Below are 25,033 nucleotides of genomic sequence, written 5' to 3' on the forward strand. Positions count from 1 at the left end.
ATTTATATTTCTGTTTTCTTTTTGCCTCCATTTCCTGGTGATTAGAATTTATATTTCTTAACCTCTACTTTTTAAGTTGTTATTTCTAGTATAATTACATTGTGGATAAAGAACAAGCTCTGTAAGGTTTGCAGTCATTTGAAATTTGTTGGCAATTGCTTTATGGCCCAATATGTGGTAAAAAAAAAAATGTTCCATTTGTGATATCTATTAGGTCATTTATTATTTGCATTGTTCAGATTTTCTTTATTCTGACATATTATCTTTGTCTGTGCCTGGTCTTTTACTAGAGAAGATACATTGAGTATCCCACCATGATTGTGAGTTGAACTATTTCCTTTTGTCAATTTTTCATTTATGTATGCTGAGGCCTTGCTATAGGGTATACACAGATGCAGAGCTCTTATATCTTTATCATGATGAATTGATCCTCTTTACCACTAGCAATGCTTTTTGCCTTATGGCCTTTTTAATCTGATAACAATGTGATTATACCAGCTCTTGCTTTTGATTAGCATTTGGATGCATATCTTTAAACTGGAACATTTAATTTATTTTCTCTTTTTTTTTTTTTCCTTTTTTTTTTTTTGAGACGGAGACTTGCTCTGTGGCCCAGGCTGAAGTGCAGTGATGGAATCTCTGCTGCAGCCTCCACCCCCCAGGTTCAAGCAATTCTCCTGCCTCAGCCTCCTAAGTAGCTGAGACTACAGGCATGTGCCACCACACCCAGCTAATTTTTGTATTTTTAGTAGAAACGAGGTTTCACCATGTTGGCCATGGCTGGTCTCAAACTCCTGACCTCAAGTGCCTGCCTGGGCCTCCCAAAGTCCTGGGATTACAGGCAGGAGCCACCATGCCCAACCTTATTCATTTTCATTCAGTGCATGTCTGGTGTAGTTGTATTTCACTCTACTACTTTTTTGTTTTGTTTTTTTTTTTTTAGACAGAGTCTTGCTGTGTCACTCAGGCTGGAGTGCAGTGGTGCTATCTTGGCTCACTGCAACCTCCACCTCCCAGGTTCAAGCAATTCTCCTGCCTCAGCATCCCAAGTAGCTGGGACTACAGGTGCCCACCACTACACCCAGCTAATTTTTTTTGTATTTTTAGTAGAGACAGGGTTTCACTATGTTGGCCAGGCTGGTCTTGAACTCCTGACCTTGTGATCCACCCACCTCGACCTCCAAAATGCTGGGATTACAGGTGTGAGCCACCGCACCCAGCCACTCTACTACCTTTTTTGTGCAAAATTTCCCACTGTTTTATATTTTTTCTCTCTCTCCTTTCTTGGCATGTTTTATGTTGAGTATTTTAATCATGCCTTATTTTATTTTATCTTATTTTATTTTATTTTATTTTATTTTATTTATTTTTGAGACAGAGTCTCGCTCTGTTGCCCAGGCTGGAGTGCAATGGTGTGACCTTGGCTTACTGCAAACTCTGCCTCCGGGGTTCAAGCAATTCTCCTGCCTCAGCCTCCCAAGTAGCTGGGATTACTGGTGCCTGCCACCACACCTGGCTAAATTTTTTTGTATTTTTAGTAGAGACTGGGTTTCACCATGTTGGCCAGGCTGGTCTCAAACTCCTGACCTCAGGTGATCCACGTGCCTCAGCCTCCCAAAGTGTTGGGATTACAGGCATGAGCCACCATGCCCGGCCAATCATGCCATATTATCCCCTCTATCAGTATAGAATATGGACACTGTTTCTATTTTGGTGATTACCCTAGACCAGGGGTCCCCAATCCCTGGGGCTGCAGACCAGTACTGGTCTGTGGCCTCACAGCAGACAGCAAGCAGCAGGAGAGTGAGCATTACCACCTGAGCTCTGCCTCCTGTAAGATCAGTGGTGGCATTTGATTCTAGTAGGAGCACAAACCCTATTGTGAACTATGCATGCGAGGGATCTAGGTTGTGTGCTCCTTATGAGACTAACACCTGATGATCTGAGGTGGAACAGTTTCATCTGCAAACCATCCCCGCACCCCCACCCCAGTCCATGGAAAAATTGTCTTCTATGAAACTGGTCCCTGCTACCAAAAAGGTTGGGGACCACTGCCCTAGACAATACAATACACACTTTTAACTTATTAATATTCACTACCAAGTTCATTTATACGTTTACCCTCCTCCTGGGAAATGCAATGACCTTGGAACACTTCAACATGATTTATCATCTTTCAATGTATATTATTGTAATGAGTTTTAATTCTATAGATTTCTTACACCATTTCATAAGGTAATATATATTATTTCTTTATATTTCATTTGCCCTTCTTTCCTTCTTGCATCTCTGATCTTACGTTTCCCTCTGACTTGAAGTTGATCTGTTAGCATCTCTTTTAGTGTGGGTTTGCTGTTTATTATTTATTTACCTGAATTATCTTTATTTTGCCTTCCATAGTAAAGGGTATTTTATCTGGATATAAGACTTTATGTTGGCAGTTGTTTTCTTTTAGCACGTTGAAAATATGATTCCACTGTTTTCTGGCTTTCATTGTTGTATATGAGAAGTCAGCTGTCAGTCTACTTGCAATGCCCCTAATGGTAACCTGTTTTTTTCTTTTTAAGATTGTCTCCTTGTGAATAATTTGTGCAGCAGCAATAGAAAAAGAAAAAAAAATGAAGATTGTCTCCTTGTCATTAATCTTGTGCATTTCTGACAGTTGTTGATGTGGCTTTGTTTTTCTTTTCCTTTTTTTTTTTTTTTTTTTTTTTTTTTTCTGGAGACAGAGTCTTGCTCTGTCGCCCAGGCTGGAGTGCAGTGGCGTGATCTCGGCTCACTGCAACCTCCGCCTCCCAGGTTCAAGCAATTCTCCTGCCTCAGCCTCCTGAGTAGCTGGGATTACAGGTGCCCAACACCACGACCAGCTAAGTTTTTTGTATTTTTAGTAGAGATGGGGTTTCACCATGTTGGTCAGGCTTGTCTCAAACCCCTGACCTCATGATCCACCCACCTCAGCCTCCCAAAGTGCTGAGATTATAGGCGTGAGCCACCGTGCCCAGCCTGTTTTTATTTTTCTAGCTAGTGAATCACTGGGATTGTTGAGCATATGGCTTGATGTCTTGCATCAGTTCCGGAAAATTCTCACCATTGTCTTTGTGTCTCCTTTCCTTCTGGCGCTCCAAGTTGTGCGTTTGTTTGGTCATCTTACTGTTTTCCATTATGTCTCATCCTTTCTTCTGTATTCTCCGTCTTTCTGTCTCCTTTAAAATTCTGGATCGTTTCTTCTGACCTTTTAGTTCCAGTTCATAATTCTTTCTTAATGCATCAAGTCCACTCTTCAATCTATCCAGTTAGTTCTTAGTTTCTGTTATTTAGTTACTCATATCCTATTCATTTGGTTCTTTAAAATGTCTTTTGATTAAATAATTTACATTCCTGATTAATTTTTTTAATCTAGTGTTTTTCTCTCAAGTTTTTCATTGTGGTAAAACACATAACATAAAATTTAATATCAGCCATTTGTAAATGTATGGTTCAATGATTGAAGTACATTCACATTATCGTGTAATCATTACCACCGTCCACCCACAGAATTCTTTTTGTCTTTCAAAATTGAAACTCTAATCCCATTAAATAATAAGTCCCTATTCCCCTCTTCCTTCAACACCTGGAAACCATCTTTCTACTTTCTGTCTCTATGAATTTGACTCTTCTAGGTACCTCATATAGGTGGAATCATATAGTATTTGTCTTTCTGACTGGCTTATTTTACTTAGCATAGTGTCTTTAAGGTTCAACTGTGTTGTAACCTATGACAGATTTCCTTACGTTTTTTTTTTTTTTTTAAAGACAGGGTCTCACTCTGTCACGCAGTCTGGAGTGCAGTGGCATGATCTCGGCTCACTGCAACCTCCACCTCCCAGGTTCAAGTGATTCTTGTGCTTCAGCCTCGTGAGTAGCTGGGATTACAGGTATGTGCCACCATGCCCAGCTAATGTTTGTATTTTTAGTAGAGATAGAGTTTTGCCATGTTGGCTGGGCTGGTCTTGAACACCTGCCTCAGCCACCAAAAGTGTTGGGATTACAGGCATGAGCCACTGTGCCTGGCCAGGATTTCCTTACTTTTTAAGGCTAAATAATATTCCATTGTATGGATGTGCTACATTTTGTTTACCCATTCATCCTCAGTGGACACTCAGGTTCCTGCCAGCTGTTAGCTATTGTGAATAATAATGCTGTGAATTGTGTGTACAAATACAAATCTCTTCAAGACCCTGCTTTGGATTCTTTTGGTTATAGACCCAGAAGTGAAATTGCTGGGTCATACAGTAATTCTGTTTTTAATTTTGAAGAACCACCATATTGTTTTTCACAGCAGTTGTACCATTTTCCATTCTCACGAACAGTGCACAGGGATTCCAGTTTCTCCACATCTTCACCAACACTTGTTATTTTCTTCTTCTTTTTTTTTTTTTTTTTTTTAAGGTGGAGTCTCGCACTGTGACCCAGGCTGGAGTGCAGTGGCGCGATCTCGGCTCACTGCAAGCTCCGCCTCCCAGGTTCACGCCATCCTCCTGCCTCAGCCTCCTGAGTAGCTGGGACTACAGGCGGCCGCCGCCACACCTGGCTAATTTTTTGTATTTCTAGTAGAGACGGGGTTTCACCGTGTTAGCCAGGATGGTCTCGATCTCCTGACCTCGTGATCCACCCACCTCGGCCTCCCAGAGTGATGGGATTACAGGCGTGAGCCACCGCGCTGGGCCAGGTTTGTTTTTTTAATAGCAGTGATGTTGAACATGTTTCCAGGTGCTCATTGGTTCTTTGGAGAAATGTCTGTTCAAGTCCTTTCTCATTTTTGAAACAAGGGTTTTTTGTTGTTGAGTTTTAGGAGTTCTCTCTATATTCAGGATATTAATCCTTTATCAGATATATGATTTGCAAATATTTTCTGTTATTTTGTTTTCAGGCGGCCTTTTTACTCTGTTAATAGTGTATTTTGATGCACAAAAGTTTTTAATTTTCATGAAGTCCGATTTGTCTGTTTTTTCTTTTGTTGCCTGTGCCTTTAGTGTAATATCCAAGAAATCATTTCCAAATCCGGCGTCATGAAGCTTTTGCCCTATTGTTTCTTCTAAGAGTTTTACAGTCTTAGCTCTTATGTTTAGGTTTTGGCTCTATATTGAGTTAATTTTTGTATATGGTGTTAGGTAAGGGCCCAGCTTCATCCTTTTGTATGTGGATTTCCAGTTTTGCCGGCACCATTTGTTAAAAAGACTGTCCTTTCCTCACTGAATGGTCTTGACACCCTTGTGAAAATAGTTTGATTATATATCGAAGGCTTATTTCTGGGTTCTGTTTCATTCCATCAGTCTGTATATCTGTCTTTATGCCAGTACCACACTGATTACTGGAGATTTGTAGTAAGTTTTGAAATCTGGAAGTGTAAGTCCTCCAATATTGTACTTCCTTTCCAAGATTGTTTTGACTATTCTGATAAAATTCTAAAGTTTGCATTGATCTCTTTGAACCTAGTCATTTTATGTTCTGAGTCTGATAATTCCAGTATCTGCTGTTTCTCTCATTTCTGTCTATTCCTCTTGGTGGTATCATGCTTCCTTGGGTGCCCGATTATCTTTGGCTGTGTCCTGGACTGCGTATTTGTAAAATTATTTGCAGGAATAACTTGAGGCCTAAGATGATGCTATCTTCCTCCAGAGAGGGTTTTCCTTTGCCTCTGTGTAGAAGGCAGGGGTGCTGCCAGTCTGGGACCCCCTTAGTGCCCGTTCCAGGCTTCACCCAAAGGGGAAGTCCAGAGGGTCTTTTCTAAAAGCATGGTTCTGGTCACATTCTTCCCAGTAGCAAATAATGACAGCGCAGAGCTGACCACTGTGACCAGCAACTCATTCACCTGGGCCCAGCACCCTGTCAGGTCAGAGCCAGTGCCCTGGTCAGCTCGAGCTGCTGCAGTAAAATGCCTTAGATTGAGTGGCTTATAAGCAACAGAAATATATTTTGTACAGCTCTTGAGGCTGGGAAGTCCAAGATCAAGGCACTGTCAGTCAGCCTCAGTGACTGGTGAGGGCCCACTTCCTGGGCCATAGATGGTGTTTTCTTGTGTATCCTCCCATGGCAGAAGGCAGCTCTCTGGGGCTTCTTTTCTTAGGGCACTAATCCCATTCACCAGGGCTCTACCTTTATTGCCTAATCACCTTCCAAAGGCCCCACCTGCTAACACTATCTCTGTGGGAGTTCGGATCTCAACATAGGAATTTGGGGGGACACAAACATTCCAGCCATAGCCCCCTGTTATAAGTAAGAAAACCAGAGCACAGAGAGGTCGGCAGCTGAACTGTGTCACTGATGGATGCACAGCCAGCGGCATGGAGTGTGGGGCCAGGATGGAAGCACGTGTATCTCACTGCAGAGGTGCTGCTCAGAAACGTTATGGGGCTCCCCCCTGCCTGGAGGCCGAGCACAGGCTCCCCTACTTGGCCACTGCAGCCCCTCCAGCCTCCCCGGCCATGCTGGCCCCTGGCCATCCCCACCTCCGCTCTAGTGGGGGCACCCCTCCCCTAAGCCCACCTTGTGTGACCCCTGCCCACCCCTTCAGGCTTAGCTCAGATACTGGGGCTCCGCCTCGCCTCCTGAGGCCCCAGCTGGAGCAGAGTTGAGGAGCAGTAGCTGTTGGGCAGGCCCGAGTGCCCCACTGACTGAGGCCAGGGCCCAAAGGGGGACTTTCCTACCCCCTACGGCAGCCAACCAGGACTGGGCACTCCACAGGGCATCGGGTACTGCACACAGGTCAGAGCCTGTGCCCTGAGCACACAGCATGACAGGAGGGGGTGGAGCAGGCCATGCTGGGCCCATCTCAGGGACAGGGGGCTGTCAGGCCACCCTGGGGATACCCTGCCCAGGACTAGCTTCCCCTCAGAGGGTGCCTGGTGGCAGGGGCTGGGGAGGCTGCTGGGCCCACCCGCCTGCCCACAGCCCCCAATCAATCCCCGCTCTGGCTTTCTGCCTCCCAGGTGAACAACAACGGGATCATCTCCTTCCTGAAGGAGGTTTCTCAGTTCACCCCAGTGGCCTTCCCCATTGCCAAGGACCGCTGCGTGGTGGCAGCCTTCTGGGCAGATGTGGACAACCGGCGTGCAGGCGACGTGTACTACCGGGAGGCCACCGACCCAGCCATGCTACGCCGAGCCACGGAGGACGTCAGGCGCTACTTCCCCGAGCTCCTGGACTTCAATGCCACCTGGGTTTTTGTCGCCACCTGGTACCGAGTGACCTTCTTTGGAGGCAGTTCCTCATCCCCTGTGAGTCCAGGCACTTGTCCTGGGGAGGGTGGGTGTGTGGCTAGGGCCCAGGGTCTCCCCACACTAGGGCTCCCTCTTGCTGATGTGGGTGTGGTGCAGTCACTGGTCCATACCCAAGAGGGGAACACGTGGTCAAAACCACAGAGCCAGAGCAGAAGAGGACACGTCCCCAACCTTCCCCAATGCTCCTGGAAGCCACTTGCCTCCAGGAAACACCAAATTCCCCAAAGCAGCAGCTCACATGTCAGAGAGAGGTGTTAGGAGGATTCCCATTTGGAATGGCCCAGTACTCAAAAGGTTAGACTGGAAGGTTATTCTGTTCTATACTCTTCCTTGATAATGCCAAACATGACAGAAACATTGACTCAAGAATAATCAGCCACTCTGCAGGCTTCATGAGTTACGGTGGGCTGACACTCCCTAACGAGGACACCTGCCCACTCCGGTGGCAGATGTATTTACTCAGCACCTACTGTGGCCAGGCCTGCACTGGGCACTGGGTCATGACTGTGCAAGACAGGCAGTGACTCCCTAGAAAAGAGGCGCTGGGTGCAGAACCGCCATTTTCAGAGCTGTTTGTTCATGCATTTAATAAACACTTTTTTTTTTGAGTTGGCGTCTTGCTCTGTCGCCCAGGCTGGAGTGCAATAGCACGATCTCAGCTCACTGCAACCTCCACCTCCCAGGTTCAAGCGATTCTCCTGCCTCAGCCTCCTGAGTAGCTAGGATTACAGGCATGCATCACCACGCCCAGCTTATTTTTGTATTTTTAGTAGAGAGGGGGTTTCCCCATATTGGCCAGGCTGGTCTCAAACTCCTGACCTCAGGTGATCCGCCCACCTCGGCCTCCTAATAAACACTTTAAGAGCACCTTCCAAGTGACAGGCAAGTGTTCTAGGCACTGGGCAGACAGCCCTGGACGAAGCAGACCAGACGCATCTGCCCCGTGGGGTCACTCTAGCCAGGCATCAGGAAGTGCTCAGAAGCATAACCCAGCCAGGGGCACTTCCAGGAGCAGGTTCATTGACAGAAAGTGGACAGTTCAGCTTCATGCATCTCGTCATTGCGCCTCTCCGGCTCCCAGAGCCCCACCATGGGCCCTTACTGGCTCTAGTCCGCCCTGTCACCTAGACGGTGCCACCACCCCAATTCTACGGCCCTCGCATCTTTGTTTTCCGAGTGTTAGCACTTATGTTCGCCTTCCTGAAGCAGAGCACGTAGTTTCTCTAATGTTGACTTTTGCATAAGTGGAATGTACACTGTATGATCACCCATCTTTCTCAGTGACTACAAACTAGCCCAGCACCAGGCGGCACGTGAATTTGTTTCACCTGCACCCCATGACTGGACAGCTGCAATACCAGGGGCCTGAGGCGGGCACGGCATAGCCCAAGTCGCCTTATGCATGATCCTGTCCTGGTATACACATGTTTAGAAGGGAGATTGCCACCTGCAGAATTCCAGTTTTCCTCTCAAAAATCTACATATTCAGGCAGGGTGTGGTGGCTCACCCCTGTAATTCCAGCACTTTGGGAGGCCAAGTCAGATGGATCACCTGAGGTCAGGAGTTTGAGATCAGCCTGGCCAACATGACGAACTCCCCTCTCTACTAAAAATACCGAAATCAGCCGGGTGTGATGGCAGGTGCCTGTAATCCCAGCTACTCAGGAGGCTGAGGCAGGAGAATTGCTTGAACCCAGGAGGCAGAGGTTGCAGTGAGCCGAGATCATGCCACTGCACTCCGGCCTGGGTGACAGAGGGAGATTCCATCTCAAAAAAAAAAAAAAAATCTACACGTTTATACTCAGAGGAGCCACATTTAGAAGTGCCGGTTTCCGTTGTTCAGTTCCCACCTATGAGTGAGAACGCTTGGACACAGGAAGGGGAATAGCACACACCAGGGCCTGTCGTGGGGTGGGGGGGTGGGGGGAGGGATAGCATTAGGAGACACACCTAATGTAAATGACTAGTTAATGGGTGCAGCATACCAACATGGCACATGTATACATACGTAACAAACCTGCACGTTGTGCACATGTACCCTAGAACTTAAAGTATAATAAAAAATAAAAAATAAATAATAAAAAAAAGAAGTGCTGGTTTCCTTGCACCCCAGCTGTCATTTTCCAACTTTGCCAACTCAATAGACAAAACAATGAGTGCTACTTTTTAACTTACATATCTTTAATTTCTAGTGGTGCTGAATTTGTTCTAATATTATTGGTTACTTGTATTCTACTGTGATGTGTCTGTTCATACCCTCTGACATTTTTTCTGTAATACTTTTGGTCTTTTTCTTATTGATCTGTAGTTCTTGAATTAAGGGTCTCGGTAGTTTTATCTGCTGTATGCGTTATAAATAGGTTTTTCACATTGCTGTTTGCCATTCAATTTGATCTTATGGATTTTTTTAAGTATTCGGAAGCCCTTTGCAGTCAAATGTTTAATTCTCCCTTTTGGTTTTTGCTGTGAACAAATATCACACTTAAAAGTCCTTTCCCTTTCCTGAGTTATACATATATGCCTGTATTTTCTTCTAGGACTTTTCTTTCACTTTAAAACCTTATTTGATTTGGGATTTCTTTTTGTGTGTGGTGAAAGGCAGGACTCTGATCTGATTCTTTTTCAGGGGGTTTCCTGTTTGTCCCAAGATCATTTCTTAAACAGTCCCGATCCTTTGCCTGATTCTCATCTGGTGCACCTCATCTGTATGCTGCCTGCCAATATTTCCTTGCAGTAGAATTCTGTGAAAACCATAAGGCCTGACTGTTAAACGCTGCAGCACGGCTCTTCCTTGCTTCTTTTTACCTTTCCTCTTTTCCTTTTTGCAATTTTGCTCATTTCACACAGGAGATTTTGTGGATCTGGCTAAGGGCAGGGGACAGTGTCTGCTCCCATCTGTGGGCCCCGCACCCGCCCCGGGTGTTTCACTCACCCCAGCAACAGTTGTGGGTTGCAGACGGCCTCTGCTGAGTGGCAGGCGCTGGGAGACAGCAGAGGATAAGGCCACCAAGGTCCTGCCTTGGCTGCCCGTCCAGCTGGAAGACACAGACATTGAGCAAGCCAGGGGCCCAGTGGACAATGACAGTGCACCAGGATGGTGGACAATGACAGTGCACCAGGATGGTGGACAGGGCAGGGCTTCCCTGGGCCAAGCAGAGTGCAGGGCCCTGTTCAGCCCCCTCTCCCCGCCAGGTCAACACATTCCAGACTGTGCTCATCACAGACGGCAAGCTCTCCTTCACCATCTTCAACTATGAGTCCATCGTGTGGACCACAGGCACACACGCCAGCAGCGGGGGCAACGCCACTGGCCTCGGGGGCATCGCAGCCCAGGTAGGCGAGTGCAGTCGGTGCTCTGTGTTCGGAACCCCTGCTCCCCACAGCCAGGACTGTCATGAGCTGATGAGGTAGGCAGGGGCTCACCATAGGCAGATCCCCCAGTACCGTGCAGAGGCCAACGAGAGACATCCACAACCATCCCTCAGGCCTCTCACTGCCCAAAAACAGAAACATCCTCAGGCCCAAAGGCACCTTTGTCCCCCTGACCTGCCCCGCCCTGCCCCTGCAGTCCCCTTTAACAGCTGCAACAGCAGCAGAAATGTCCTCTGCTCCTTGTGCCCTGCAGTCTGGCCTAGCCAGTGACACAAGGGACCACAGCCGGCAGGAAACCCCGGGTGTGGAGGGAATGAAACAGGACAATGGCCACAGGGTCAGTGCTCCCCAGGCCCGAGAGTGCCTTTGGGCTGTGCGCACCCCCACTCACCTCCTGGCCACCTGCTTTCTCTTGGGTTCATACTTGCCCCTGGCCCCAGGGGAGGCCCAAGAGCTCAGAGGTGAGCTGCCGGAGGATTGGGCTGGGGAGCCAGGGCCAACCCTCTCCTTGGCTCCCAGGAACGGTTGGCTGAGGTCAGGACCTGGCTGGGAGGTTGCTGACCCTGGCAGGAACATGGTGGGGGCAGGGTAACCCCCACCTCTGTAGACCTGGGCAACTGGCCTTCCTCACTCTGCCCCCACCCCACCCCCAGGCTGGCTTCAACGCAGGCGATGGGCAGCGTTACTTCAGTATCCCCGGCTCGCGCACAGCAGACATGGCCGAGGTGGAGACCACCACCAACGTGGGTGTGCCCGGGCGCTGGGCGTTCAGAATCGATGATGCCCAGGTGCGCGTGGGGGGCTGCGGCCATACAAGTAAGAGGACAGAGGAGCAGCTTGGGGTGGGAGCGGGCTGAGGAAGGGGGTTGATGGCAAAGAAGAGGTGGAGACGAAGGGGGCTGGATGCTGACCGGGAGAGTAGGGGCACTTGGGTGTCCAGCCCAGCCCACCTCAGGCATGTGAAACTAAGGAAAGCCTGGCTGGTCCTGGAGCCTCAGCTTCCCCTAGAGAAGACCCCACACACACACTGCTGTGGGTTGGAGGGAACCCTCTGGAGACTGCGCCCTAGAGAAGACCCCACACACACACACTGCTGTGGGTTGGAGGGAACCCTCTGGAGACTGTGCCCTAGAGAAGATCCCGCACACACACTGCTGTGGGTTGGAGGGAACCCTCTGGAGACTGCGGGTTTCGGGGGTAAAGAGTTCTGGATCCTCAGGGGAGGAGGAGCCCAGGGACGCCTCTCCCTGGGACCATGTGGTCCCTACTCTCCCCTCATTCCCACCCAGCCTCCTGCCTGGGCTGGGGGAGGCTGCCTGTGGTCTCTGACCCTCAGGGCCACCCATGAGGCAGGTCCTCTTACCACCCAGGTCCTCATTTTTGCCAGCGGGCTTGCTGCTTGGTGGGATTTGGTGTCTGCTTGACAAACCCAAGCATCACGTCTACAGGGGAGTTCCAGGGGTCCTTCCAGCCCAGGGTGCACAAACGGACGGGGTGGGTGTCCCTCCCAGGGGTGGGCACGTGATTTGTGGGAACAGCCAGGGCGGCAGCAGAGCCATGGATGGTAGCCTTAGCCCTGCTGCTGTGCGGCCTTGGGAGCCAAGGAGCCTTCAGAAATCACTGCTTACACGTGGGGCGAGGGCAAGCGACTGATCCGCTCCACTGAGGGCGGCGCATCACAAGCCCTGCCAAGCCTGGGGCCGCAGTGAGGCTCGCGCCAGGACCTGCCCCAGACTCACCTCCCAGCCGGGAGCATCTAGGCTACGAGAGGGGAGAGGGGCCGCTTCTCCGCAACACTGAGTCCCCAGAGAACACGACAGGGGTAGCAGATGCGCGCGCACCACTGTCGGGGCGGAGGCGGGGTGCAGGCGCGCCACAGGGTTGGGGATGAGGGGTAGATGGTGTGGGGATGGGGGGTGCAGGCGCGCCACAGGGTTGGGAGTGAGGGGTAGAGGGTGTGGAAGGTGGGGGCGTGCCATGGGGTGGGGGGTGCAGGCGCGCCACGGGGTGGGGGGTGGGGGGTGCAGGTGTGCCACGGGGTTGGAGGTGGGGCGTAGTAGGGGTGGGGGGCGGAGGCACGTCACGGGGAGGGGAGTGGGGGTGTGGAGGCACATCACGGGGTCGGGGGTGAGGGAGTAGAGGCGCATCACGGGGTGGGGGGTGGGGGGTTGGAGGCCTTCCGTGGGGTTGGGGGGGTGGAGGCGCATCACGGGGTGGGGGGTGGGGAGTAGAGGCACGCCACGGGGTGGGGAGAGCACCGCGCGCATCATGGGAAGAGGAAAGATGCAGTCGCAGGGCGGGAAGACCCATCTGAGGGCTGCAGGTGGTGCCGCGACGAAGGAGACCCGAGGAGCCCGAGCTACCCACACACTGGGGCACGAACAGGCCCCCGCTTGCATCTGAGCTTAGGGAGTCCGGGCTCAAGGGGCGGGGAGCCCAGGAGCTGCCGCCCCCCGCCCTAGAGCGGCCGCCCAGCATCCGAGGGACACAGCCCTCCTGCAGCCCCCAGCCGCGCCCCCTGCATGGCCCGCCTTGTCCCAGAAACGCTGACATGACGGCTGAGTGCCAGCCTCGGGTTTTCCACGCCAGGAACCCTGGAGGGGAGGCGGAGTGTGCCAGTTTTTAGAACTGTCCACGGCAGCGCTGAGAGGGATGGAGGGGACGGGGTGCTGGTGTGAGTCGCTCCAGGGAGTCCGCCCCACACGAAGCCACATCCCCAGAGGCCACGCCAACAGCACCGCCCCTGCTCCCCTGCTCCCCTGCTCCCCTGCTCCCCTGCTCCGACCTAAAGTGAAACCTGAAACCTAGCTGCTTTGCTGCGGTCACCCGGGCACCCAGAGGCCGACATTTTGGGTCAGGGGAGGGAAGGGAGATGCGGATGGGAGTGGCTCTCCTGCCGAGTCCGGAGGCAACGGCTGAGGCTCCAGCCCCTCCCTATGTCTGCAGCCTCCGTGTGCCTGGCCCTGCGCCCCTGCCTCAACGGCGGCAAGTGCATCGACGACTGCGTCACGGGCAACCCCTCCTACACCTGCTCCTGCCTCTCGGGCTTCACGGGGCGGAGGTGCCACCTGGGTGAGTGACTGGCCCAGGGCGGGACCACCCGCTGGCTGCGCTGGGCTCGGGAGGAGCACTGTAGGCTCCGCCAGTGGCCCTGGGCGCCCAGGGTCCCAGGTCAGGAGTCTCTGTCCCCAGGGTGTGGATGACTTGCTTAGGGGACCACTGGGGACCAAAGGCCATGGCCCCCTGGAGTGAGCACCATGGGCGGGTGCAGCTGCTGCCCTCTCTGAGCCAATCTCGGGCTTGCTCCTCCGTCCCCGGCCCGACCCGAGCCCTGGGAGGAAACTCCTCAACCGGATTCCCGCCGCTGAGGCCTCAGCCTGCCCCATGTTTCAGACGTGAACGAATGTGCCTCCCAGCCCTGTCAGAATGGCGGGACCTGTACTCACGGCATCAACAGTTTCCGCTGCCAGTGCCCGACTGGCTTTGGGGGACCCACCTGTGAGACAGGTAAGAGGAACCCACCGGGGCCCACGGGGCCCTGCTGGGGGCAGGATAGCGGGAGACACAGCTGGACAAGGCTGAGGTCTAGGAAGGTCCAGCAGCTGTGCATGCTGCAAGGTGGACAGCCCAGAGAGGCCACCCTCGAGGAGTGGAGGAGCCCAGATGCCCAGGGAAAGGCCCATATCTGGGTAGGGGGCAGGAGCCATGACCAGTCACACAGGCTTCCTAGGCCATGGCATTCGGACCAGGGATGGGGCCTCAGAACAGGCCAGTGCCCAGGTCCCAAACCAGGCCAGGATCAGGGTCAGACAGGCACCAGAGCCCGGATGGGAGCCCGCTGGGGATGTGGTGGGGCCGTCAGACCCCCTCTCAGCCCAGGACCAGCTTGAGGGGAACATGAAGTGCTTCTGGGGTCAGATGGGCTGGCTGTGGGGCAGGAAGGGCACAGCCACACGGTCCCTGCCACTCCCTGCAGCTGCTCCTGGACGCTGTTTCTCTCCTGCCCCTGCCTTCAGGGAAAGGGGGTCTCACAGCCTAGGTGGGGCCTGGAGTCCCTCTCCCTCCTCACTGCTGCTACCAAACCTCAGCTTGCCCTCCCAGTTCAGAGCCCAGCTCTTTCGAAGCAGTCGTCATCAGAGTCGGCCTCTACTTACTGCCCTTCCCCCAGCACCTCTTTAGGCCCCTCACCCATGCCCTTCACCCACCTGGTAAAGAAAGGTGGACCCCCCCCTCTCCATCTCACCGTAGGGCTCTGCTCAGGGAGCTTTGCAAAGGGAGCCCCTAAAATCAAAGCACCGTGACCTGCTGCTCCCCACCCAGCTCAGCCAGGTGTGCGTGTCCTGTGTGACAGTCGCTTACAAAAACATGTAATAGATTGTTTAGATCAATGCGTTCAAATAGTGACTATATCAATATCTCAATCTAGAAAAAAACAATTCTTATCAGATATTTATGGTCATGGGAGGCATGGGAGGTTTTTTAAAGTACTTCCTTCCTGTGTTTACACATATTGGTATTGGAGAGAGCTATAGTTGAATGGCAGTAAGGGACTTTTGCACCTGAAAGTACATTAGAATGAAGTTCTGCAGGAATGCAATGGAAATGTGACTTCAAGGCCCAAAGCAGTGAAGCACAATTCCCACCTGGCGAGATGGGCTTGCCAGTGTGTTTACGGATCACACACAGGTGACAGCAGTGACCCCAGTTATCCCTTGCTCCCCGAGCCCTGCCACTGTCTTCCCACAGCCAGTGTCGGAGCAAGCTCCATTCATAGGAGCCTTTCTTCATCCAGAAACTCCTGCCCTGCTTGCCCACGTGCTCTCAATGTGAGACGGGTGGCAGTCGGGCTTCTGTGGCATTGGTGCCGTGGCAGACTCAGCCCTGCAGGCGTCTGTCCCTTGGTAAAGGCCAGGGAGGCTGGCAGGTCCTTCCCCTTGCTCAGTGCTCTCCCTGTGCGGTGCTGGCCAGGGGCCTGGCTGCGGGAGGACCCAGGCCTATGATGAGGGTCCCCAAGGGTGACTGGGCAGAGCTTCCCAGGAATGGGCTGCTCCTTGGCTATGGCCCAGGCTCCAGGAGCCCCTCTGTGATGTACAGCCTGGTGAGGTTCCCTAAGAGGGCTTGGGGCTTGGTGCCAGGAGGCTGGTTCAGGTCTTGGGTCTGCAGCATGTCAGTTGAATGTGTGGCCTTGGACCATGAGCCTTCGCTTTCTCAGTGCAGCTGTGGCACAAGCCTTGGGTACAAGCCTTCCCCCCTCGACCCCCCACAGGGGCTCCCTGATCTTGGAAGCCACCTTGGCCCCCAGAACCCATAACAGCAGGGGCGCCCGCAACTAAAGGCTAGGGTGTGCGTGCTCCTCCACCTAGTGGAGTTGGGGTCAGGGAGACAGGGATCACCGTGTCCCATCAGCCACCAAAGGGCTTTCACACCTCCTGGGGGAGTAGTCAGGTCCTCCTGTCTCCTTCCTATGCCAAGGAGAGGGCCCCACCATTCCCCCATGACTCCAGGGAGGGACACACGCTTTGGCTATCACTCTTGTTTCTGAGTTTCTTCTGGGTATGAGCTGTCGGTAAGACAGGGGATGTGGTTCCCCTCTGCTTCTGGCTCTGCTGGCCAGGGCAAAGGAGAGACCTGGGATGTGTGGGCCAGGTGCTCTGGACTCAAGGAGGGCCAGCATCCAGTGAGGAGGCAGGGCAGAGGGTGGGCTCCCCTAGCTCACTCCCACTCAGTAACTGGGGGCCAGAGTCCCTTTGCCCTGGCCGTTCCTGCACAGGCCACTGCCTGCCCCACCCAGCCTTTCGCCCCAGGGGCCACTCCTACACCCTGGGTGCTGCACACCCTTCCAGGCTCAGTCACAGCCTGCATCCTTGACCACAGCTCTTGTCACAGTCCACTTGGAATAAGAGCCACCTGGGGAGGGACCGTCCCCCAAGAGTGGGAGTGATTTCCGTGCACCCCCATTTGCCCCTGCCCAGCATACACACCCATCCCTCCATCCCAGGTTTGCTGAATTAGACCCAGTTCAGACAGAGCTTCGGGTGGCCAGTCAGGACTGCCTGGCCAGGCCTCTTTCTTGCCTGTCACCCGCTCAGAAACCTGCCTGCCAGGCCCCCCTGCAATGTAAGCCAGTTGGGGGTGGGGCTCAGTGTACGTCCCAGGGGTTTCTGTCCCCTCAGGTAACCATAGCTGGGAGTCCATCGTCCTGTCTACACCTCCTCACTCTAGCCCAATCCCCCTGTGACACCAAAGAGTGTCAACATGGTGGCCAGTGCCAGGTGAAGAACGGCTCTGCGGTGTGTGTGTGCCAGGCCGGGTACACCGGAGCAGCCTGCGAGACAGGTGAGTGGCCTGGCTTCGGATTGGAGAGGGGCTCCTGCCCGTGGCCAGGTTCTGGGCACAGGGTGGTTGTGGCCTGGCTCAAGCCAAGCCCGCGCCTCTGCTGCCCCTCAGATGTGGACGACTGCAGCCCTGACCCCTGCCTGAATGGAGGCTCTTGTGTTGACCTAGTGGGGAATTACACCTGCTTGTGTGCCGAGCCCTTCAAGGGACTTCGCTGTGAGACAGGTAACTGGCCAAGTGCCTGCAGGCCACCATGGCTGATGGTGGCTTTGTACCGTGAACACCCCCGTAGCCACTTTCCCGTTCCTGCCTCGCCATCTGACTCACCTCACACCTGTCTCTGGGGTGGGAGGATGCCTCTGCCCCCTTCCCACTCCCCAGCGCTTCCCGCTCAGCCTGGATCCTAAGCCACCAACTGCAGGGAAAATAGGAAGCAAAAGATGGATGCTGCCTCCAGGGTGCTGTGTGAGGCTGAGCAACCCCTTCCCCTCTCTGGGCCTTGGTTTCCATCTGTGAAATGCCAGGAGGGATGACAAAGTTCCCAAGGCTCCTCTTCCAGCCCAGGTGGCTCCTGACTTTTTTAACATCTTCCTCTCCTACCCTAGAACCCTCAGCACACAAGGGAAAGTAACGGGAATCAGAAAGAAAACTGACCTTTCACTATTTTCTATTCTATTTTGTGTTGTTTAACTGCTAGTTGTGACTTGTTAGAGGAATTAAAAGGCCAACTGGAGACTGCAGCCTACAGTATAAAAATGGCTTTCGTGTCTGATTGTTGCACCTGCCTCCAGAGGCTCACCCACTGTGCCGACCTCTGTGGATGCACCAGGTGCTGCTTCTCTCCAGGGAGATGCTAAAGACAAACTATTCAGGTTATTTTTAGTTTAAAAAATTCAGGAGGAAATTCTGTTTTACCCATAAGACACAGAGGGTCATGGGCCCTCCATCAGTCTTTGCCGAGTGCATGGGAGGCCAGGGTGTGTCCTGAGGGGAGGGTGGTGCTCTGCAGGGCAGGAGCGGGAGGAGGCAGCCTCACCTATTTGGCTGCTTTAAAGTCACTGTTCCGTGTCACAGCTCACTTTGCCCAGATTGTTATCTAAATATCAATGTATTTCACTAAATTCATGTCAGGAAACAGATAAGTGGTTTCAAAAATTTTTTGCAAATAAACCGTGTTTTGTACAGAATAATGATGCAAGTAGAGTGAATAATAAGAAACAGACTGGCCGGGTGTGGTGGCTCATGCCTGTAATCCTAGCACTTTGGGAGGCTGAGGTGGGTGGATCACTTGAGGTCAGGAGTTCGAGACCAGCCTGGCCAACGTGGTGAAACCCCATCTGTACCAAAAATACAAAAGTTAGCCAGACGTGGTGCTGCACGCCTGTAATCCCAGCTACTCGGGAGGTTGAGGCTGGAGCATTGCTTGAACCCGGGAGGCAGAGGTTGCAGTGAGCTGAGATCACACCACTGCACTCCAGTCTGGGTAACAGAATGAGTGAGACTCTGCCTAAAAAAAAAAAAAAAAAAAAAAAAAAAACAAAAGAGGAAGAAGAAAGAAACAACAGACTGACGCTGGTGCTAACGTAATGACTGATTGACTGTATTACAAGGCGCAGATGCTGACAGTCTAATCAGGTCTGACAGGAAGTGGGCCACAAATTAGACACTACAAAAAAGAGTCTCTAGTCTTCTGCTTCTGGCCAACAAGAATTAACTGCTCTTGGAATTTCTCTCTCACCGTCAACACCTAGAAAAACAGACAAAATCTGTGAAACCCTTTTCAGCCATTGGACAACAGACAGCACAAGCCTGTCACCCCTGAGAAAAGGGAATCAAATGAGGTGAGCCCTACAATTGCCCCAGATTCTGCCTGGGGCAGTTTCCACTCCACTCTGCTGGGAGGAGGAACTGAGAGTCCAGCAGTCCCTCTGAATTGAGGAGACAAAGATCCTAGTTCAGTGGCTACAGGATGGTGCTCCTGAGGCAGGAGGGAGCATGAGATCAAGAGGAGACCTCCCTGAATTTTGGCTTATTATTATCAGGCTCAGGATGAAATCTGCAAGGCTGCGGAAAGAACCACTAGAAAGCAGTAAGTCAAACACTTCCTGGAGCTCAAACAGGGCTGGGAGTCTATTGCATAGAGTCCTCAGTGGGGTGTCACTTTAGTAGTGCTGAACTAAAGACTAATGTCAACCTGCCCTAACAGATCTTAAAGAAAGCTTAAAAAGATCAAACTGATCCTAAGTCATTGAGCCATATGCCAGAATAAAATCCTATACTCCTCAACAGGAGTATATCAGTAATACAACAGAATCCAGAACTCCAAAATACCCAGTCAAAAATTATCAGGTCTACAAAGAAGTAACTCACAGCCAGGAGAAAAATAGATCAATAGAAACAGGCACCAGAAATGACAGAATTAGTAGATACAAATGTTTAATTATCTATTATGAATATGCTCCTATAATCAAGATTGTTGAAGGGAAAAAAACCTAATGAGAAGTAGAAGGTATTTTTTAAAACTTATAGAAATGAAAAATATATCTGAGTTTTTAAAATACACTGAATAGTATTTACAGCAGGTTAGATATTGCAGAAGGAAAGATCAATGAACCTGAAGAGTGAAACAGAAACAATTCAATATGCATCACAGACAGAATAAGACTAAAAGAAATAGAAGAGATCTTCAGCAACCTGCAGAACGATATTAGGGTAATAGGATCCACATATCTGGAGTCTGCGAAGGAGGATGGAGAACAGTATCAAGCAGCCTGGGATCCACGTATCTGGAGTCTGTGAAGGAGGATGGAGAACAGTATCAAGCAGCCTGGGATCCACGTATCTGGAGTCTGCGAAGGAGGATGGAGAACAGTATCAAGCAGCCTGGGATCCACGTATCTGGAGTCTGCGAAGGAGGATGGAGAACAGTATCAAGCAGCCTGGGATCCACGTATCTGGAGTCTGCGAAGGAGGATGGAGAACAGTATCAAGCAGCCTGGGATCCACGTATCTGGAGTCTGCGAAGGAGGATGGAGAACAGTATCAAGCAGCCTGGGATCCACGTATCTGGAGTCTGCGAAGGAGGATGGAGAACAGTATCAAGCAGCCTGGGATCCACGTATCTGGAGTCTGCGAAGGAGGATGAAGAACAGTATCAAGCAGCCTGGGATCCACGTATTTGGAGTCTGCGAAGGAGGATGGAGAACAGTATCAAGCAGCCTGGGATCCACGTATTTGGAGTCTGCGAAGGATGGAGAACGGTATCAAGCAGCCTGGGATCCACGTATCTGGAGTCTGCGAAGGAGGATGGAGAACAGTATCAAGCAGCCTGGGATCCACGTATTTGGAGTCTGCGAAGGATGGAGAACGGTATCAAGCAGCCTGGGATCCACGTATCTGGAGTCTGCGAAGGAGGATGGAGAACAGTATCAAGCAGCCTGGGATCCACGTATCTGGAGTCTGTGAAGGAGGATGGAGAACGGTATCAAGCAGCCTGGGATCCACGTATCTGGAGTCTGTGAAGGAGGATGGAGAACGGTATCAAGCAGCCTGGGATCCACGTATTTGGAGTCTGTGAAGGAGGATGGAGAACGGTATCAAGCAGCCTGGGATCCACGTATCTGGAGTCTGCGAAGGAGGATGGAGAACAGTATCAAGCAGCCTGGGATCCACGTATCTGGAGTCTGCGAAGGAGGATGGAGAACAGTATCAAGCAGCCTGGGATCCACGTATCTGGAGTCTGCAAAGGAGGATGGAGAACAGTATCAAGCAGCCTGGGATCCACGTATTTGGAGTCTGTGAAGGAGGATGGAGATGGGTGTGGAAAGGAGTGTTATAGAAAAAGTATGTGAAGAAATAATACCCAAACATTTTCCACATTTGATGAAAACTAAAACCCACATTTCCAAGAAAAGCATGAAGAAAACCACGCAAATCCATACCATAATCAAATTGCTGAAAACTAATGATAAAAACCCTCAAAAACAGACAGAGGAAAAAGCCACATTACATACAGAGAAACAAGAATGAAACAGACTTCTCATCAAAAACAATGCAAGCCAGGAGACACTGGAGTAACACCTTCAAAGTACTGAAAGAAAAAACCATCAACCTAGTGTACTGTATTACCAGCAAAACTACATTTCAAAAGTTAAGCTGAAATAAAGACTTTTTTACACAAACAAAAATGAAGAGCATTCATCACCAGCATACCTGCATTACAAAAAAATGTTAAAGGAAATTATTTAGTCAGAAGCAAAAAAAAACTGGTACCAAGGGAAAATCTGGATCTACGCAAAAGAATGAAGAGTGTTAAAAATGATAAATATGTGGGTTGAAGACTTTTTAATCCCTTTAAAGATAAATTTTAAAATAAAATAATAAAACTTATAACATATGCAGAAATAAAATAGATGACTCCAATAACATAAACCAAGCTGTGCAAACTTTTTCTGTAAAGGGCCAGAAAGTAAATACTTTTGGCTTTGTGAGCCATGTGGTCTCTATCACAATTCAACTCTACCATTGTAATGTGAAAGCAGCCAGCCATAGACAATATGTAAATGAATAGGTATGGCTGTGTTCCAATAAAACTGTACTTTTGAAAATTGATGGCAGGCAAGATTTGGTCTGTGGGTTATAATTTACCAACTCCAATGTAAAAGATAAGAAGAAATGGAAGTATAATATTGTAAGGTCCCTATATTATATAAAGTGGTATATACTGTTTGAAGGTAGGCTGTGTAAGTAAAAGATATACATTGTAAACCCAAAACAAGTGAAAAATAATAATAAAGAATTATAGCTAATAAACCAATTGTGGGGATAGAAATTGAATCCTAAAAATACTCAATCCAGAAGGCAGGAAGAGAGGAAAAAAAGAAAGAAGTGGGACAAATAAAAGCCAATAGCAAGATGATAGGTTCAGTCTAGTCATATTGGTAGTTACATTAAAATGTAAAATGATTAAACATACAAATTAAAAGGCAAAGATTGTCGAATTGAAAAGCAATACCCAACTATATGCTATCGCAAGAACCCACTCTAAGTATAAAGACACAGGTAATTGTAAAGTAATAGAATGGGTTTCTGGTTCTGAGAAAGATAGAGTAAGCACAGTCTACCCCTGTCTCTCCCCCACTGAATACAGCTACAATCCTGGACAGAATGCATGGAGTAGCTGTCAGAGGACTCTGAAAAGTAAATAGTAGCAGGTGGATTGGGGAAGAAGACCAAGCTTCGAAGTACCACCAAACCAGTGGTGAGTTTACCATTTTTTGTTTTTTGCTTTGGTATCCCCCCAGCCAGGACTCAAAGCCACCTCAAAACCAGAAGTGAGCATCCACATGGACAGAAAGAGTGCTCCAGGAGAAGCCCTCTAGTCCAGCTTAAGAAGCAGGGCTGACAGTGCAGAAGTTGGGGAATCCTCAAGTGCCCTTAAACTGCGAGGGAAGAAACCTTCCTCTCCAGTTGGAGGTGCTGTGGTTTCAAAGGGGTTGGGTATTGTTTTTCCCTTTCCTGTTGTTTTTCCCTTTGTCTGTCGTCCCATTACTTGGTCCCAGCCATGAATGCCATCATTATAAAAGTGGCAAGGTAGGGAAATAAAAGCCGCAGCGTTTTTGCCAGAGGACTGAAAAAGGTAGCCCCAGAAAACTGGAAAGTACTGGGGAAACTGGAGGGTGAATCTTGGGACAGCAACTCCATAAAGTTACTTATGAACTCCTGAGCTCCCCCAAGTTGGAGGAATCTGTGTAATCTGATCTAAATTGTATTGACAATACCATTTATAATAGCTCCTCTCAAATTGAAAGACTTTAGTATAAATCTACTAAAACATTAGAGAATTTGCCTGCTGAAAAACTACAAAGTGCTGATGAAAGAAATCAAGATCAAGTAAATGGACAGACATACCATGTTCATGGATTAGAAGACTCAACATAGTAAATATGGCAGTGCTCTCTAAATTGATTTATAGATTTAACATGATTCCAACAGAGGTCTCAGCAGAATCTTTTGTAAATGTAGACAAACTGCTTCTAAAATTTATATGGCAAGAAAAAGAATTTAGAAAACCAAAACAATTTTGATGAAGAATACATTTTGAGGAATCACACTACTGAGTATTAAGATTTACTGTAAAGCCACAGTGATCAATTCAGTGTGATGTTGGCAAAGGGACTGACACATGGATCAATGAAACAGGAGAGGAAATTCAGAATTAAGCCCAAACAAATACAGCCAATTAATTTTTGAAAAAGATTTAAATCCAATGGAGAAACGATAATCTTTTCAACAAATGGGGTTGAAACAATTAGATATCCTTATATGTATAAAAAAAAACCTCAACTTCAACCTCACACCTTATACAAAGATTAACTCAAAATGGATCATAGACCTAAATGGAAAAACATAAACTATAAGATTTTTAGAAGAAAACATAGGCAAAAAAAAATCTTTATGACCTGGTCTTAAGCAAAGTGTTCTTAGATAAGACAGCAAAAGCATGATTCATTAAAAAGAAAAAGATAAATTAGACTTCATCAAAATTTAAAACTTTTGCTTTGTGAAAGACATGGTTAAAAGAATAAAAAGACAAGCTACAGACCAGGAGAAAACGTTTGCAAAACTCATACCCAACAAAGGACTTGTGATCAGAATACACCAAGAATTCTCAAATCTCAACTGTGAGAAAACAAACAACCCAATTTTAAAAATGGACAAAAGACTTGAATGGATACTTGGCCACAAAAGACACATATATGGAGGTGAATAAACGGATGGAAAAATACTCTTGTCATTAATATCAGCCATTAGTGAAATGCAAATAAAAGCCGCTACGAGGAATCACAACAAACTCATTAGAATGCCTAAAAAAAATAATACTGACCTGGTGTAGATACAAAGCAACTGGAACTCTCACACATTTTTAGTGGAAATGCAAAATGGTTCAGCCACTCTAAAAACAGTTTGGCAGGTTTTTTATAAGGTTAAGTATATGCTTATAATATGACCCAGCAATCCCACTCCTTGTATTAACTCTAAAGAGATGAAAACTTATGTTTACACACAAATCCATATACAAATGTTTATATTATTTCTATTTATAATCAGCAAACCCCAAAACCCAAATACCCTTCACTGGGTGAATGGATAGACAAATTGTGGAACCTCTGTATGGTGGAATACTACTCAGTCATAAAAAGGACCAATTATAGATACATACGACAACTTAGATGGATCTCAGGGGAATTATGCTGAGTGAAAAGCCAGTCTCAAAGATTATATCCTGTATGGTTCCACTAAATGGCATTCTTCGTAAAACAAAACTATAGTGATGAACAAATCAGTAGTTGCCAGGGACTGAGGGGTAACAGGAACTCTGTGACTCTGAAGAGATAGACCAAAGAAGTCTTTTAGGGAGATGGAATGTTCTGTATCCTGACTGTGGTGGGGGTTAAACAAATCTATATATGTGTTAAAATTCATAGAGGTGTGGTGAACAAAAGTCAATTTTACTGTATACTAATTTACAAAGACACATTTTGAAAGCACATGAAGAAACTGAACATCTTTTAAAAACCAAAAAGTAGCTGGCGTGGTGGCTCACCCCTGTAATCCCAGCACTTTGGGAGGCCAAGGCAGGCGGATCACGAGGTCAGGAGATCAAGACCATCCTGGCCAACATAGCGAAACCCCATCTCTACTAAAAATACAAAAATTAGCTGGGTGTGGTAGCGCGTGCTTGTAATCCCAGCTACTCGGGAAGCTGAGGCAGGAGAATCACTTGAACCCCAGGGAGTTGGAGGTTGCAGTGAGCCGAGATCGTGCCACTGCACTGCACTCCAGCCTGGCAAGAGAGTGAGACTCTGTCAAAAAAAAAAAAAAAAGTAAGGTAAACTAATCAAGATAATGCTGCAGTGGCTATATTAATATCGAATAAATTAAACTTTAGAATGGGGAATACTGCTGGGAATTAGGAGTGACCTTTTATAACGATAGAGGGGTCAATTCATCCAGAAGACATAACTCTAGATATACTTGTACCTATTAACACCTATTCACATGAA

The 25,033-nt window shown here is 49.1% G+C and overlaps 1 protein-coding gene across 13 annotated transcripts in view; it reads left to right on the forward strand.

Moving 5' to 3' along the window:
• The window catches only part of SNED1 (sushi, nidogen and EGF like domains 1), a 94,183-nt gene that overhangs the window by 24,199 nt on the left and 44,951 nt on the right, over positions 1-25,033 (forward strand). For 10 of the 13 annotated variants that reach the window (XR_008677570.2, XR_010129735.1, XM_055379989.2 and 7 more), the window contains exons 2-8: positions 6,969-7,256; positions 10,452-10,592; positions 11,285-11,447; positions 13,578-13,703; positions 14,025-14,138; positions 16,854-16,967; positions 17,079-17,192. Coding sequence is in view for 11 of the 13 variants with exons in the window: in XM_055379989.2 (XP_055235964.1) it covers positions 6,969-7,256; positions 10,452-10,592; positions 11,285-11,447; positions 13,578-13,703; positions 14,025-14,138; positions 16,854-16,967; positions 17,079-17,192 (1,060 nt within the window). In the remaining 2 variants the exon portion in view is untranslated. The remainder of the gene's footprint in view (positions 1-6,968; positions 7,257-10,451; positions 10,593-11,284; positions 11,448-13,577; positions 13,704-14,024; positions 14,139-16,853; positions 16,968-17,078; positions 17,193-25,033) is intronic. The other 3 variants (XM_055379993.2, XM_055379995.2, XM_063695358.1) reach the window with 2 other exon arrangements.

Source organism: Gorilla gorilla, chromosome 11 (genome assembly GCF_029281585.2).
Source record: "Gorilla gorilla gorilla isolate KB3781 chromosome 11, NHGRI_mGorGor1-v2.1_pri, whole genome shotgun sequence".
NCBI classification, from domain to species: Eukaryota; Metazoa; Chordata; class Mammalia; order Primates; family Hominidae; genus Gorilla; species Gorilla gorilla.